The sequence below is a fragment of the Eublepharis macularius genome, chromosome 6 (genome assembly GCF_028583425.1).
Source record: "Eublepharis macularius isolate TG4126 chromosome 6, MPM_Emac_v1.0, whole genome shotgun sequence".
NCBI lineage: Eukaryota > Metazoa > Chordata > Lepidosauria > Squamata > Eublepharidae > Eublepharis > Eublepharis macularius.
The window spans coordinates 6,677,087-6,693,700 of NC_072795.1; the positions used below are offsets into that span (position 1 = coordinate 6,677,087).

Below are 16,614 nucleotides of genomic sequence, written 5' to 3' on the forward strand. Positions count from 1 at the left end.
AATTGTACATGGAATGATTTTTTTGTCATTTTTTCAAACTATTTCAAACAAAAAAAAAACAGTTACAATGCTAGACTCCTTTTTTCATTTAGTTACATAAATAAAATTTTTTATAAATATCTCTTTATAAACAATATATAAATAGCTTTACAACATAAATACATTTATGCGTGACATGAATGTACAAACAGCAACTGTATGGGATATAGCTGGCTTCCTCAGTCTCTGGGAATGGAAGAGTCCCTTGTCATGACGGGTAGCGGGAGGGAGGAGTTTGGGGTGAGTATATGTGTGTATATATAGATATATGGGTTAAGATAGGAAGGGAGAATATGGATTTCAAAAACAAAACGAGCCCACCCGACCCCCAAATTGCTGGTTCTGTCACAAGGCCTCGTACCAACAGGGTGTGCCAAGCCAGGCCTGCTGTCTCTTGCTTGGCGGTCCATCAGCGGTGACCCAGAAGTATTGTGAGAAGATGTTCAAAAATGTCCGCCGAGAAGGACGAGGGGATTCAGAAGGAGTGTGAGACCTGGAAGGATAGCAGACAAACACCCCATTAAGCTCCCCCCAGTTCACTAGCTTGGTTCACACGTGCCTCTTCCTCCCAAGATGATGACGCCGTCAAACGTGAAGAAGCTGCTCCTCGCAGACCAAACGGGCATGACCTGTCCATACCATTTCCAACGTCATCCATTTTTATCCCACTCTTTACTGAAGAAGCTCAGGGTATAATATAGTCTCCCCTGCCCGCAATTTGGTGCTCAAAACAACCCAAATAGAAAAAAGTCCAAAGAATAGGGGACATATATAAGTAATAACTAGCAGAGGTCCCCTATAACAAATTCAAACTACCAATTGGTCTCAACAAGTTCTTTTTAGATTCAAAGTGCAAAATGGGCAAAATGTTATTGTAATGTTATTGCAAAATGTGCAAAATGTTATTGTAATGTTATTGTATTAGTTGCAATTAATGGCTGTGGATGTAATGTTTGCACATTTTGCACTTTGAATCTAAAAAGAACTTGTTGAGACCAATTGATAGTTTGAATTTGTTATAGGGGACCTCTGCTAGTTATTGCTCAAAACAACCCTGCAAGGTAGAGAGAAAACTACCAGCCCAGTATTACCTAGAGGGTACCAAAGGGGAACCCTGAGACCCTTCTTATATGCCCAGGGTAAAGCTGATCGCCACTTTGGGGTCAGGAAGCAATTTTCCCCAGGCCAGTTCAGCTAGGGATCCTGATGGTGTTTTGCCATCTTCTAGGCATGGTAAGGAACAGGGCAGGGGGGAAAGCCACAGAAACATTAATATCTTTAAAGTGCACCGTGCCTAATTATTACCACTGTTTAATATCACTATTTAATGTCAGTAACTTCACAATCCTAGAGTCTAAAGTGCACAGTACAAAAAATTTTTGGTATAACTGTTTCCGTGGCTTCCCCCTCCCCCCTGTTCCTTATCAGTATCCCTGCGGGGCCTCTTTGTTTAGTTATCTTCTGGGCATGGAGCAGGGGTCACTGGGGGTGTGGGGAGGGGAGGTAGTTGTGAATTTCCTGCATTGTGCAGGGGGGTGGACTAGATGACCCTGGAGGTCCCTTCCAACCCTATGATTCCGTGGCAGAATGGGGAGATGAACTCAGGTCTCATGGGCCCTAGTCCATCTGCTAAACCACAACAGTTCTGTTCAGCTTCCAGCCATCCAGCAGGTCTACTCAAGCTGAACGCACCTGTCAGTCATCTGTGGAGACCCACCAGGGGCCTCCGTTGGCTTCCCCATTCTGCTGCTTGCCTGAGAGGGCATTCAAAGGGGATTGTACTAATTCGTGGAAGATAGGTTGCTCAGTGGCTACTAGCCTTGGCGACTAAAGAGAACCTCCAAATTTAGAGGCAGTGTCATGTCTGTGTACATCCGTGCCATAGTTCTTTGCTTGTTTGTTGTATTGCTTGTACCACATTATGCTGGAGCTATACTGATTGATTACTAATTACCAGGGCTTTTTTTCAGCTGGAATGCGGTGGAACGGAGTTCCGGCACCTCTTGAAAATGGTCACATGACTGGTGGCCCCGCCCCCTGATCTCCAGACAGAGGAGAGTTTAGATTGCCTTCCGCGCCGCTCCAGCAGCGCCGAGGGCAATCTAAACTCCCCTCTGTCTAGAGATCAGGGGGCGGGGCCACCGGCCATGTGACCATTTTCACCAAGTGTGATTTAAACTTTAAAAAACTCCCCCCTTGTTCCAACTGATCCAAAGTGACATCATTGTGTGGTCCTGAGCTCCACCACTGAGTTCCACCACCTCTTTTCCCAGGAAAAAAGCCCTGCTAATTTCTAGTGATGTGTAACTCTCTCTCTCTCTGATCACCTGTAACCATATTGCAGATGTTACTTCCTTGGGACCCAGAAAGAGCCTCTCCTGTTATCTTGGAGAAATATGCCAGTCTCGACTAGCCGTGACCTTGCTGTGTCTAGATGCCAGCTTTCACTCCTTTTCCCAGATGCTGGGAATTATATATTGTATAGCTAATGCATAGTCATAACTGAATAGATTCTCACAGAACTCTTGTAGGCGCCAAAACCTTAACTGTCATTTGGAGTGCGGGAAAATCAACTATAACAAAGACTGCTTGATTTGAATTGTCACTTCTGCCAAGCTCCGTGATGGAAAACAGACCTGAACTGCGTAGATCCTAATAAAGTGAGTTCTGCTGGAACCAACATGTGTTCACTGTGGATGGGCTTGAGGGGGTCTACCCGCCAGGGACTGACTGACAGGCAGTAAAGCTCTCAGTACTAGTTCTGGGAGGACATCACATACAGAGTGATGTAAGAGACCCTGACCTGAGACTGGAGAATGGCAGCCCATCAGAGAAGACAACATTGGCCTTGATGGATCTGTGGGCTGACCCGGCATATGGCAGACATGTGCAGGGATCTACATTGGCTGTGGCCACAGGACTGGGGGTGGGAATGGCTATACCTGGCATGTTTCCTTCTCCTCTTTCTTACTTTCCTAATGATCTGGGCTGGGGATGTGCAACCTATTCAGAGGACAAAGGCTCAGACACTTGGGGCAAAAGGAATCTTTCTGCAAAATAATCTGTTGGCTACAACAGGCGTTCTCCAGTGGAGGGGAGTGTGGCGGAAGGTTCGGAAATGGCTTGTGGGACCATTGATCTGCCAATGGTGCACCAAACCAAGTCTTGTTTACTCTGACTGGCCATGACGTTTCGGGCCAGGCTTCCCTGAGTTGGGACTTTCTTAACTGGGGATATTGGGATTAACTCTTGGTTTTCTACAGACAAACTGAACCCTGCATTCATTCACTGAGTGGTGGCCCGTCCTTGCATAGCCCCCTCCTTCTTAGGGGGACTTCCAAACAGATAAAGATCTGCAGAGCGTCCCTAACATTATGCTCCTTTCGACCCTTTTCTGGATGCTGCAGAGCATGTACGGGGGAACCGTTTTCTCTTGAAATGCCCACCCCCTGTGAGAAGCTGGACTCTGTTGGCTCTCAACAGCCACGTGTGAGCCAGCAGGAGACCAGCATGGAAGGAGGCGCCCTGATTCCCATGACACAGCACCACAGCTCTGCATGCGCCCGCTCCCAGCATGTGGCCAGCAGGCCACATGAACACACCGCTATGCAAAGAATTCATCTTCTGATGCACTGCCATAAGCATGGCTTTTTGAACCTGTGGGGAACCATGCCACGGGCTTAGGCTAGAGTGAAAACGGGTTCATCTGGAAGGTGTCAGAAGACTTCTCTTGAGTTTGGCTGCAACGGATTCACGCAGCAACCCCACTGGAGTAATTAGCACAGAACGTCCTTGAACATCAAAACTGCGGGGTTGGCTCTTCCTTGTCTGTCCTACAGCCCTTGTTCCTGCTCATGTATGTGGCTTATCCTGTGCATGGCAAAACATGCATGTATTTGGCTTACCCCGTGCATGGCAAAACATGCATGTATGTGGTTTATCCTGTGCATGGCAAAACATGCATGTATGTGTCCCCCTGACTTTGGGGAGCTGGCCCTCCACAGGACTTTCTCCAACTGCTGCCTGGACAGATTTGCTCAGCTCTTTTTTCATCCCAGCGGAACATAACAGAGCACAGTCACATCCCCTGGGCCAAACCCACCTTGAACGACCCCCACAAATCTACTTTTTCCTGGAGGTACTTATTTAAAACACATCGATCCCCCCCTTTGGCTCTTTCAAGGCAGCTTTTAAAAATCATCACAAGCAACACACAACATTCACTGAAAGTCCTGGAACAGCACATCATGTCAAACTGCCATCTCGATACCAAAAGAGACGGCACAAAGTGAAGATTCTGGGGAAGCTGTTTCATGCCCTGGGTGCCACCACAGGGAAGTCCCCGTCTCCATGTTCTGGACCGCCTAACCTAAGTGGGCAAGGGTCACCCAAAGTGGAGGTCCCGAAAGAGGATCCTGTATGGGAAGTTGGGCCCAGCTGTGCAAAGAGTCCCCATTAAATTTAAAATCAATTCTATTGTCTTCTTTCCCTTTCTCATCCACATCCAGACGCCTCAACCGGGTCCAAAGGGGCTGCTGGCTGCCTGTGTGAAAATGCACACAGAGGTACCCAAGTTTGCATGTGGGGAGGGGCCATAGCTCAGTGGGAGAGCATCTGGCATGTCCCAAGTTCAATCCCCGGTATCTCCAGTTAAAAGATCTGGCAGTAGATGTAAAAGATCTCCACCTGAGACCCTGCAGAGTTGCTGCCCATACAATTCGGACTTTGATGGCCCCAGGAGTTGATTCCGTACAAGGCAGCTTCCTGTATTCATGTCTACTATCACTAGGTGGTAATTTTATCACAGCTGGACAACCTCCCCCTTTTCAGATCTTTGCCCTGGTAGAGAATTAAAAAACCACTGCCATCTCCAAATCCATGTGGCAAGCTGTTCCACAGGAACCGTTTACTATGAGATAACAGAACAATTCAGCGGCTGAAATACGTTCCTGCAGCCGGGCTGGTTTCATCATAGGGTTTGCAAGGTAAGAGATTAGCAGACGTGGTTCTTCTGCTGCGCAGTAGAACCAGGGTTAGTTGAAGGGATAACCAGGGTTAGTTGAAGGGACACTGCCATTGTCTGTGAAAGACTGAATTCTCCCTAGAAGCTAAAAGGACAAAACTGAGGCTATCGTACTTTGATCACATCATGAGAAGACAAGATTCTCTGGGAAAGTCAATAATGCTAGGAAAAGAGGAAGAGCTAAAATGAGGTGGCTTGACTCAATAAAGGAAGCCCCGTCCTCCAGTTTGCAGGATCTGAGCAAGTCTGTTAATGATAGGACGTTTTGGAGGTCTTTCATTCATAGGGTCACCATTGGTCGGAGGCGACTCGATGGCACATGACATACACAGCCGGACTGGTAACCTGCTAGACTGGGTGGGTCTGGAAAGAATAAGATTCCCGCTGTCCAGCTGGACCTTAATTGGGGAGGAGAACATATGGAAAGTATGACAGCGCCTCATGTACTGCTGGAGGATCGGGCCCCCCGTTCTCCTATTTTAGCTTTCAGCTGCAAGCAGGTGCACCAGCCATCGTTGCTATGTAGGGGACATCTCACAAAGGCAGCGGGCGGGTGTATAAATAATACCCCCAAATTGCCCTAGGAGCCAGATCATTAGAAAGCCAACCGTTCTAATTATAATTAATTTTTTTTTGCAGTGCCTTATTTAGGCAGAAACAGGTGGGAGCCAAATCTGGGGGCGTGTTTTAGGGAAAACACGACCCTGCCCCACACACGTAGGACCTGGCCAGTTTTGGATCTGAGACATTTTCCACCACGTGCCCGTTATTCTTGCCCCCAAACAAATGATTTGGCTACTCGGGGGGAGGGGTGCCTGCCTGCCTGATTCCTCCTGCCTTAATAGTAAAAGAGTCCAGTAGCACCTTTAAGACTAACCAACGTTATTGTAGCATAAGCTTTCGAGAACCATAGCTCTCTTTGTCAGATGCATTGTCAGCTTTCAAGAATCATAGCTCTCTTTGTCAGACGCATTGTCAGCTTTTGAGACTCACAGCTCTCTGTCAGATGCATTGTCAGCTTTTGAGACTCACAGCTCTCTACGGCAGATGCATTGTCAGCTTTCGAGACTCACAGCTCTCTGTCAGATGCATCATCAGCTTTTGAGAATCACAGCTCTCTTCGTTAGATGCATCTGACAAGGAAAGCTGTGATTCTCGAAAGCTGACAATGAATCTGACGAAGAGAGCTGTGGCTCTTGAAAGCTTATGCTACAATAAAGTTGGTTAGTCTTAAAAGTGCTGCTGGACTCTTTACTATTTTGTGACTACAGACTAACACGGCTAACTCTAACGGCTGGATCTCGTGCCTTAATGACATCTGACAGAATAGTCATCAAAGAATAATTCGAGGCAATTCTCAGTGATGTCCTCCCTTTACTCCGCATTGAGTCTCAGCGAGAAAAAACGGACTATAAATGATGTAAATAAAAGAAATAAAAAATAAATTTAAGGAAGCTAAAATCTGTAGATGCCAAATGAGTGGGCTGATACAAAAAAGCCATTCCAGCTCATTTTTAATAGCATGAAATTGTACTATTAATTGTAGTTTTAATTGTAATCCATCTAGAACAAGGCCCTGAAGTAAAAGCTTCATCAGTAATACGTTTTAATGCTCCGGACACACATTTTTGGCAGCAAGGAGGGAGGGTGAACGTGCTTCAGACAAAGAGAGCTTTGTAATGCAACAGGTTTGGCTACTTGGTGGAGGGGAAGCCCTCCTTTTCACTTTATCTTTCTATATAAAAGAGAAACCGTGTTCCTGACAATGCACATTTATCCTGGTGCACCTGCACCGGAGCACCAGGATAAAAATGCACCCTGGCCAATGCGGCTTCTAGAGAGAGCCGCCACCACAGGGCGGCCAGGCAAGCCCGCCCGCCCCCTGGAGGGAGCCACTGTTGTGGAAGCCCAGCATTCCCAGGTTTTCTAGGACCCTTTTTTTTAAAAAAACGGGCTCTGTTGCTAGTTGTTTTATAACCCTTTGGCCCCCATCCAGCTACAGTTAAGGAAAGCAAACAAGGGCTGAACTAGGCAAGAGGCTTGGAGATTCAGCACAGGACCTTCCGGCTTATTAATTTGTGGCAAAGAGTAAAATCCCAGAGTCCTCGCTACATACAAACAGATGAGGAGAGGGTAGAGAAGGCCCGTCTCTTCCATCCCTATATGGTTTTGCCAAGCCAAACCATCTCCGCTGCTTGCTTACCCTGCCATCCACTCTGGAAGGTGATCAAAAAAGAAGCAAGATCAAAACAGGGGAGTTTCAGTTGGTGCCCCTACAGAGGGGCTGAAAGGGTTAAATTCCTTCCTCCTGAACAGCTCTCTTCATCAGATGCATCTGATGAAGAGAGCTGTAGTTCTCGGAAGTTTATGCTACAATAAAGTTGGTTAGTCTTAAAGATGCTACTGGACTCTACTATTTTGCAACTACAGACGAACACGGCTAACTCCTCTGGAATCAGGGCTGGCCCGCCCATTGAGGCCGGCCCGGCAGCTGCCTCAGGGTGCAAGGCACCGGAGGGGGTGCTGGCCCGGGGGTAGGGGCGTGCGCCACAGTGCTGGTGCTGCTGCCACTACTGACCATGAGCGTGTGCTGGTGGTGGCAGCGTGGGGCAGCTGAGTGGGCAGCCTCCCGTTCAGTCGCTCTGCGGGCCAGGCGCAGCCAGCGGCTAGGGCGGCTAGCTGCGCCTGGCCCGCAGAGGAACTGAATGGGAGGGCTGGAAGGTCCCCCATGCGTGCACCAGCCCTGCGTGATGATGTCACATGCAGTGATGTCATCACGCAGTCCGGCGTGCAAGCATGCGGGCGCACAGAGAGGCAGCCGTTAAGCTGCCTCAGGTGCCAGCAATGCTGGAGCCGGCTCTGTCTGGAATTACAAGATTGTTTTTAAAAAGACAGAGATTTTTAAAAAGTTGGCAGGTTATAATGCAAGAGGGGTGACATCTGACACCTGTTCAGCAGCTCTGTTGTCCTGAGAGGGGTATATCTGTGAGACCACATGAGTGAAACTGGCACAGCAAAGGGACAACAGCCAGGCCTGCTAAAAACCGCATCCCGTTGTAAATTCAAAACACTCCATTGTCTCACTTCTCTTTACCCGCCTTGCAAACTTCTAAAGAGAGGACATTTCAAAGTAGGTAGAAGGATAGAGGCAGCTGGGACTCAGAAACTAAATCCCAGAATGCCTCTTGAGAGAACCAAACTTTTAGGAAAGAACCATATGCAGAGTGCGTAGCCAAATAAAATCCCTTAACAGTGCACTCTAAGAGTCTCTCTACATCAGATGCCTCGTCGCACGTTCGTCAGGTGTAAGGAGCCACAATGTTCGCTGGGAAGCGTAGTTTAAAAAGACAGAACTGGCAGAGATCACTCCTCAAGAGGGTTTGTCAATTTCATCTTTGCCTTCCCAAAGGCTCTGTCAATTTCACCTCTCCAGTCTAAAACTGTGCGGGATGGCAACCAGAGGGCAGCGAGGAATGGAAATGGGCTGGAGCTGCCTTCCAGAGCTGGGCTTGCACTTGGAGAGGTTCTAATGGGGCGAAGTTTCCCTTCTGGCATTTCACAGCCCCTTCGCACAGCTCCAGTGTAAAGCAAAGCCTTTGCCCTGCCTCCAGCTCTGTCTTTTTAAACTACCCTTCCCGGCAACCATTGCATCTCCTGACACATGTCCTTCACGTGTCAGATGTCTCGTGCAGAGAGACTCAAAGGCTCCTGTCCAAACACACATGAAGCCGCCTTACACTGACTCAGACCACTGGGCCCTCAAGGTCAGTATTTTCGACTCAGACTGGAAGCAACTTTGTTATATCTGTCATCCCACTGGAAATGCCGGGGATCGAACCTGGGACTTTCAGCAGGCTAAGCAGAAGCTCTTCCACTGAACCACAGAAGTTCTCCCGCCTCTCCTATTGAAAGCAATGGAAAAAGGCCTCTCCCTTCCCCAGACCAACTCTATGACAATGGAGGAAATCTATGGCATGTCCCCAACTCCTTCGTCTCTTATTCCCATTGCCGTCCCGTCCCATCTTGCTGTTTCTTACTTGCTGCCACGCCTTTCCCCCCTTCTCTCTTGGTTGTCCCTTTTCCGATTGTAAGCTCCTTGGGGCAGGGTGCCCACCCCCGGGGCTTACATTAGTCTGCGATATCCCCACCAACTGCAGCCGCCCTCCCATTGGCCTGGCAGAGGTAGAGCCCAACATCTTCACAACAGCCCTGTCGGGTTGGGCAGGTTTGGCTGAGAAATCACAGTTGCCTGGAGTCTTCCCCCATTCCTGTGAGAGGCATCTTTGAGTCAGGATTTGAATCCAGTTTCCCCACAGCCAACTTAGAGCAGAACCACAAGTGACAAAAGGCACAGATTGGACACTTGTCAGCTTCCCTCAAGTTTTGATGGGAAATGTAGGCGCCCTGGTCTTGCAGCTTGGCTCTCCAACGGCTGTCCAACGGACTTTTCAACTGTCACTTGTCCAACATTCTGCCAAGCTTGTCCAACATTTCCCGCCAAAACTTGAGGGAAGCTGACAAGTGTCCAATCTGTGCCTTTTGTCACTCGTGGTTCTGCTCTCAGTCCCCCGTCCACCTGACTCCAAACTTCCCGCGTGATTTGCCAGATAGACACTTTGGGAAGATTTCTTGTGAGGCGGTAAAGAAAGACTCTGTGAGCCTCCAGTAGCCAACTCTCAACCGCCACCCACACCCTCAGTTCATCAGCTTGGAAGATATTTGTCCCCAGATGCAAGCAGAAAATCCAGAATAAAATCATTGCCTGCATCACGCAGATTCGCTCTGCTAGCAGAGGCACTTTCATCTGCGCATATGTTCATGTTCAGAGGGATTCGGATCCACCTTTGCCAGGGCTGAGACTCGTCTGCAACGGGGGAGACCTGAGCCGAGCACCGACTCAAAACGAGCCATGCTGGAGGGCGGGGGAGAATCCAGCACTCGGCCTCCAAGCCCATCTTTAATGCAAGCCTCAAAATATGGGGCAAAATGGAGTTCCTCTAAGCACGCACGAAGCATTCTTTCCAACCTCACCAAGCACACAGAATTAGCCCTAAAACATCTGGGACCAGGAGTGGAATTTGAGAGTCAAGGGAAGCGTCTTAGCAACCTCAGGCCCGGGCACCTGTCGCTGAATAGTTTGGACGCATTGCTGGGGGAAGAGTTATCTGTCTATTATGTTTTGAGACCGCCCTTCTTCCAAGGAGCTCAGCATAGAACCATGACGGCGTAACGGGCCATGGCTCAGAGTGGAAATACACATTACGAAGTACTTGGGGATGCTCAAGTGCAAGATTTTAAGAGTAGTCCTCAGTTCATAGAATCATAGGGTTGGAAGGGACCTCTATGGTCATCTAGTCCAACCCCCTGCACAATGCAGGAAATTCACAACTACCTCCCCTCCCCACACCCCCAGTGCCCCCTGCTCCATGCTCAAAAGATGGCAAAACACCATCAGGATCCCAAGCAAAATTGGCCTCGGGAAAATTGCTTCCTGTCCCCAAAGTGGCGATCTGCCTTACCCTGGGTGTGTAAGAAGGGGCAATGAGAACTAAGCACTGATGTAGCCCTTCATGCCCTCCGTCTCATGATATGCCCAAGTTCACAGAATCAGCATTGCTGTCAGATGGCCATCTAGCCTCTGCTTTGAAACCTCCAAGGAATGAACGGACTTGTCCCTCCAGGAGGGCAGTGGGGCTTCGGACAGCCCTGTGAGGTGGGTTGGGCTGAGAGAGGGAAAACGCAAATGGCCCGTCGGCTTAGCGTTGGAGGACAGGACTTTTTTTCTTTCAGCGGAAATGCACCCGAACAGAGTTCAAGCACCTCTTTATGGTTTTCAAGCACCACTCGAGCATTTGGACATCATGAGTACTGGTACTGACACCTCTTATTTAAGAAAATGAACACGGGGGATGGGTGGGTGGGACATATCTTCTAGATCAACCCTCTCCCTTCACAGCAGCCCACAAATCCAATCACCTCGACGCCTATCCTGCTCCCCTCCCTCACCAGTTGGGTTCCATTGGACTCCCAAACCTGAGCACAACTTCTGTCTCAATGCAAAATAGTAAAGAGTCCAGTAGCACCAACTTTATTGGAGCATAAGCTACAATAACCACCTTTATTGTAGCATAAGCTTTTGAGAATCACAGCTCTCTTCGTCAGATGCATCGTCAGCTTTCAAGAACCACAGCTCTCTTTGTCAGATCAGCCTTAGGCTGGGCATGTAAGCAATGATGTAACCCTTCCTGCCCCCCCCCCCATGATCTGCCCAGGTTCACAGAATCAGCATTGCTGTCAGATGGGCATCTAGCCTCTGCCTAAAAACCTCCAAAGAATGAGAGTCCACCACCTACCAAGGAAGCCTGTTCCACTGAGGGACTGCTCTAACTGTCAGGAAGTTCTTTCTACTGTTTAGCCAAAAACTATCTCTTGCTTGGCGCACATGCATGCTGCTTTCACGAGAGCTCCCTTTGTGTGATTGCATCTGCAACAGAGTACGAACACCACCACCGAGTCGGGAGGTTTTCGCATCGAGAACTCTCAGGGATGGACACTGCAGAGCAAATCTGTAGGCAAATCTGACTTGCCAATTTGCATTTATTTAAGGTGTGAGAAAGTGTCAGGAATCTGCATTGCAAGGAATGGATGTGGGAGGTGGGGGAAACTGGGAACCTGGCAGTTGTAAACAGAGAATTTCCTTGTCAAAGATTAACTACAGGGGTAGAAAAGAAAGGCATATTTCTTTTTATAGAAATGCAAGGCAACAATTTGCATCAGTTTCAAACCACATTGTTATCGGAAGGGGGAAATGGAAAGCACTGGTGCCTTGCAATAAAATTTAAAAAAAAAACCAGGAAGGGGAGCCTGGGATACTTTTAAGAGTTGAGGAGGGACTGATATCGAATGTGTGAATAAATGGAAGTGTGACTATGCAAGCGAGTGCGTGGGAAGTTGGAGGGGGGACATGTGAAATGAGGTGCACATGAGCGTCCCTAATCGTAACGTGTATTTCCACCCTCAGAGGCGGACCCTCCGCTTGGCATGCTGAAAGTCAGGCACCTCCACTAAAAGGATCGGGCAGCTGGTGGTAGGAAAGAGGTGAGAGCAGCTGCCAATCACAGACTGACCTGGATAGATCAAGGATCCGGCTCAGTAGCCCTGTCCACACGTTACAGGTCACGCACATAACATCCTCCATGCATGTAAGAAAAGGCCAAAGTGTGTTCACTTTACAAATGAAACCGAAGATCAGTATCTGGATAAACATGGGGTTGGTCACACGTTCAGCTGTACATGCGATGAATGTGACACGAAAACTACTCCCATCCTAAGAAAATCAAGTGTACATAGTATGCAGATCGTACATGTGTTCCCTAGAACTTGTGAACGCCAGCCCCCCAATTTTGACATCCTAGCTTTGTGTTGGATGTGTGCAACTTATTTGCTCTAGGTGAGGCATGGATAGCCTCTGAAATCACCAGTTGACAAAGGTCAGTTCCCCTGGGGGGAAAATAGCTGCTTTGGAGGGTGGGTTTGATGTCATTATACCGCACTGGGGTCCCACCTCTCCAGGAATTTCCCTTCCTGGGGGTTGGCAACACCATGTGCAACAAATGGAGCAATCCGAAGTAAGTCTACTCAGAAGCAGCCTGCATGTGTATCTGCCCTCATGTTGCGACTGATTTATGACGACCTCAGCAAGGCGCTTTCAAGGCAAGTGCAAAGCAGAAGCGGCTTGGCATCGCCTCCCTCCCTGTCGGTCTCTCGTCCAAGAACCAACACTGCTTAGCATGTGAGATCTGACCAGATCAGGCCATACCACGCCACCTTCCCTCCCATTCAGGAGCCAGTCCCATTTTATTCAACGGGGATTACTCTTGGGAAAGCATTCTTAGGATTGCACTGAAAAGCACCCCGGAGGGCTTTTCCCCTGGGGAAAAATGGCTCCTTTGGAGGGTGGACTGTAAGGCATTATACCGTCCTCCCCCCGCCCCCCACCGCACTGCCAAATCTCCAGGTACTTCCCACCCCAGAGGTTGGCAACGCTAAGGGAGCAATCCTAAGCAAGTCTACTCACAAGTCAGCCCCATTGTACTCACTCTCAGGAAAGTTCTATTTTATTCCAGGAGATTACTCACGGGAAAGCGTTTTTAGGATTTCACTGAACAGCCTCCCTGAGGGCTTTTCTAGTTTGGTGTAGTGGTTAAGAGCGGCAGGACTCTAATCCGGAGAGCCAGGTTTGATTCCCCACTCCTCCACTTGAAACCAGCTGGGTGACCTTGGGTCGGTCACAGCTCTCTCAGAACTCTCTCAGCCCCACCCACCTCACAGTGTGTTTTGTTGTGGGGATAATAATCACATACTTTGTAAGTCACTCTGAGTGGGCATTAAGTTGTCCTGAAGGGCGGCATATAAATCGAATGTTGTTGTCGTTGTTTGGGGGGAAATAGTTACTTTGGAGAGTGGACTATGGCATTATTGTTTTATTCTTTGTATTTTTACCTATTGCTGTAACCTGGTCCGCTAATGGGGAGGGAGGGCTATAATTTAATTTAATTTAATTTAATTTAATTTAAAATAATACTAATAAATACTAATACTAATACTAATACTAATACTACCATCCTCCCCTCCACCGCCAAATCTCCAGGAACTTCCCACCCCGGGGGGTTGGCAACCCTAACCGGGAGCAATCCCAAGCAAGCCTACTCGGGAGCCAGCCCCGTTGTCGTCACTCTCAGGAAAGTCCCGCTTCAGCCCACGCGAAAGCGTTCCCAGGTTCGCCCCGCGCGCGCCTTCGAAGCGCCGTCTCCACTCACCGCCGCTAGGTGTCGCCCGCCGCCCGCCCCCGACGACGCTCAACAGCCCAGGCCGCTCATGGAGCCGATGCGGTCGAGCTTGAGGCCGAAGCAGCCCTTGGAGAGGCCCTTCTTGGAGAGGCCCTTCAGGCGCCGCGATCCGCCGCCGCCGCCGCCTCCTCCGCCGCCGCCGCCGCCGTGGTGCTCCGGGTGCACGAGCCGCGCCCAGCCCGCCCGCGCCTGCTTGCTGTCGGTGCGCAGGTCGCGCAGCAGCCGCGACGACGAGCCTTTGCCCCGCGCCTGCTGCTGCTGCTGCTGCTGCTGCTGCTGGGAGGACGAGGTGCCGCCGGAGCCCGAGCCCGCCTTGGTGCCTCCGCCGCGCGCCGCCGCGCCCGCCGCGGGCCCCGACGACGCTTCCAGCAGCCCCGCCAGTTCGCGCCCCAGCGCCGCCGCGCTCCTGGACGGACCCTGCGGGGAGGAAGCCGAGAGAGGGAAGGGGAGAAAAGTGAGCCGGGGGGCGTGGGAGAGGGGCCACCCCCGCAGCAGCCCGCCCCGTCCGGCAGGGCTTTGCAACCGGGCATCGCCTCGAGCAAAGCCTGAATCTCAAGCGCGCCGGGATTTCCCTCGCCAAACGTTGTTCTCCCCTTTCTAGCCTGGATCCCGGGCTCAGAAGCCTCTTCGGATGGGAAATATGGACGGGAGGGTGTGCGGTTGCCAGCTCCAGCTTGGGAGATTCCTGGAGATTTGGGGGGCTCGGGAGGGAAGAGCCCTTGGCAGGGTATAATGCAACGGAGCCCGCCTTCCGAAGCAGCCGTTTCCTCCAGGGGATCGGATCTCTGCCTGGAGACCAGTTGCAATTCAGGAAGATCTCCAGGCCCCCTCTGGAGGTTGGCAGCCCTAAGCCCGCCCTTTGCGGCTGCCTTGCCCTCCAGGGCAACTGATCCCTGTGCTTGGAGACCAGTTGTAATTCCGGGAGATCTCCAGCCACCACCTGGAGGTGGCTGGAACGGGGGTCCCATCACCATCTGGGATGGGGTCTCCCATCATAGTCCTGCCCCTCAAAAAAGTCCTCTGGGGGGCACCTCGAAGAATGCCCAAGCTCCGTTACAAAGGGGTTGCCCAAAGGTGGCATCAAACGGGTTCAATCGGCTTTTTAAAAGATTCAGCCCTCTTGTCTTTTGCAGTCTGCACAGAGTTAGAAAGGGAAGCAGAACTTGGGGGGGGGGGGCAGAAAATATTTTCCCGCCTCCCCCCAGTGCCTCCATCTCATCCTTTGCAGGCCCGGCTTCCCCCGGGGATTAGAAGCGCAAGAGACCGGAGGGTCAGTCTGTCCTTGGCCAACTGGACCGCCCCTCTGCCTTCGCTCTGAGGGCTTGAAAGCCCCCCGTCCTGCTCCCCCGGGGAAGGAGGCGCTCACTTGAGGCTCGGGGCGCCTGTCCGAGGGGATGGAGCCCGGGCTCAGCACCACGGGGGGACGGAGAGCGGCCAGCACCAGCCGCGGGTCCGGCTTCGTGGGGCTGCTGGCCGGGAGGGTGATAGCCTGAGGCGACCCCCCCCCCCGGAGGGACAGGGGATGGCTCCAGGCTGCACTGCGCCCCGTCGAGGCTCGAGGGAAGCGGGGCCGCGCGGTACATTTGCAGGCGGGGAGCTCCGCGGCTCCGCAGGAGAAAAGCAAAGATTCGCGGCGCTGCTGGACTCGAACCTCGAACCTTACTTGACCTGGCCCCCGCGGCATTCAGGCGCACGCCTCCACTCCGGTCTAAGGAGTCCGGGATAGATGCCCCGCTTGCACCTCACCTTCGCTAGAATCCCCCAAGCGCTCCCTAGCCCGCACTAACCCACCTTCGAAAGCGTGGTCGAAGCGGAGTATTTAATCCCGCTTTAGTGAGACGTAACCTACCGCGCCAGCGCTTCGCCCGCCCCTGCTTGGCTCCAGCCTAACCGCCTCTCCTGCCCTCTGTCCCGCCATCCTCCCCTCTCCAAGCGCCCCGACGGAGTCTCCCCAGTTCCGCGCTGCCGTCGAGGCTCCCGCCTTACCTTCTGCAGGTGCTGCGGGGCGGCCGGCTTCGCCTCCAGCCCGAGGGCCAGCAGGGCGAGGAAGAGGCCGCAAGCCACGACGCGAGAGAGGTACATCCCGGGCGAGGGACCGGGGCGAGGGCGCGTTGCTGCGAGTCCGAGCGGAGCGTCTCCGGCTGCGCCTGGCTCCCTTCCGACGGCCCGAGTCGTTTGCAGCGCCGCGGCCGCCCTCGGCTCTTTATAAGCGACCTGCCGGTGATGTCATCCGCCTCCCCGCTCCAGGGTGGGGGGAGAAGTGCCATCCAGCCGGTGCCGGGCTCCGGGCTTCTTGCTAGACGGGGAGGCCGCGGCCACCTCGGGACGCCGGAGGGGACCGCGTGGAGGCGGGGTGGGCGCCGGTGGGCCTCTCCACTCTCGCGCCTGCATCCCCGGGAGGGGGCTGCTCGTGTGAAATCAGAGTACACGTGAGCGCGGAGTGCTCCTCCCGCGTGAACTCGCGAGGCGGACACCTGCCTGGGAAGGCGGGCGGGGGAGAAGAAGGAGAGGGTGTGACCCGGGGCTAGTTTCAGGCGGAGAGCTGCGGTAGAACAGGACTGGAGTCCAGTGGCACCTGAGAGGCCGGCAACTTTTTTCAAAGGAATACACTGTTGAGACTCAAAAAGGGAAAGAGGCCAGCAGCACCTCTGAGACGACTTTATTGTAGCAGAAGCTTTCGAGAACCACAGCTCTCTTCGTCAG

General features: G+C 51.7%; 1 protein-coding gene across 1 annotated transcript; it reads right to left on the minus strand.

Annotated features, from left to right (window-relative positions):
* NPPC (natriuretic peptide C) lies at positions 1-16,055 on the minus strand. The gene is made up of 3 exons (XM_054983639.1): positions 15,878-16,055; positions 13,882-14,317; positions 1-532 (listed from the first exon to the last, which is right to left on the minus strand). Exons 1-2 carry the CDS (start codon positions 15,991-15,993, stop codon positions 13,921-13,923), a joined length of 513 nt encoding a protein of 170 aa, XP_054839614.1. The 5' UTR covers positions 15,994-16,055; the 3' UTR covers positions 1-532; positions 13,882-13,920.
* Between the last annotated feature and the right edge of the window lie 559 nt (positions 16,056-16,614).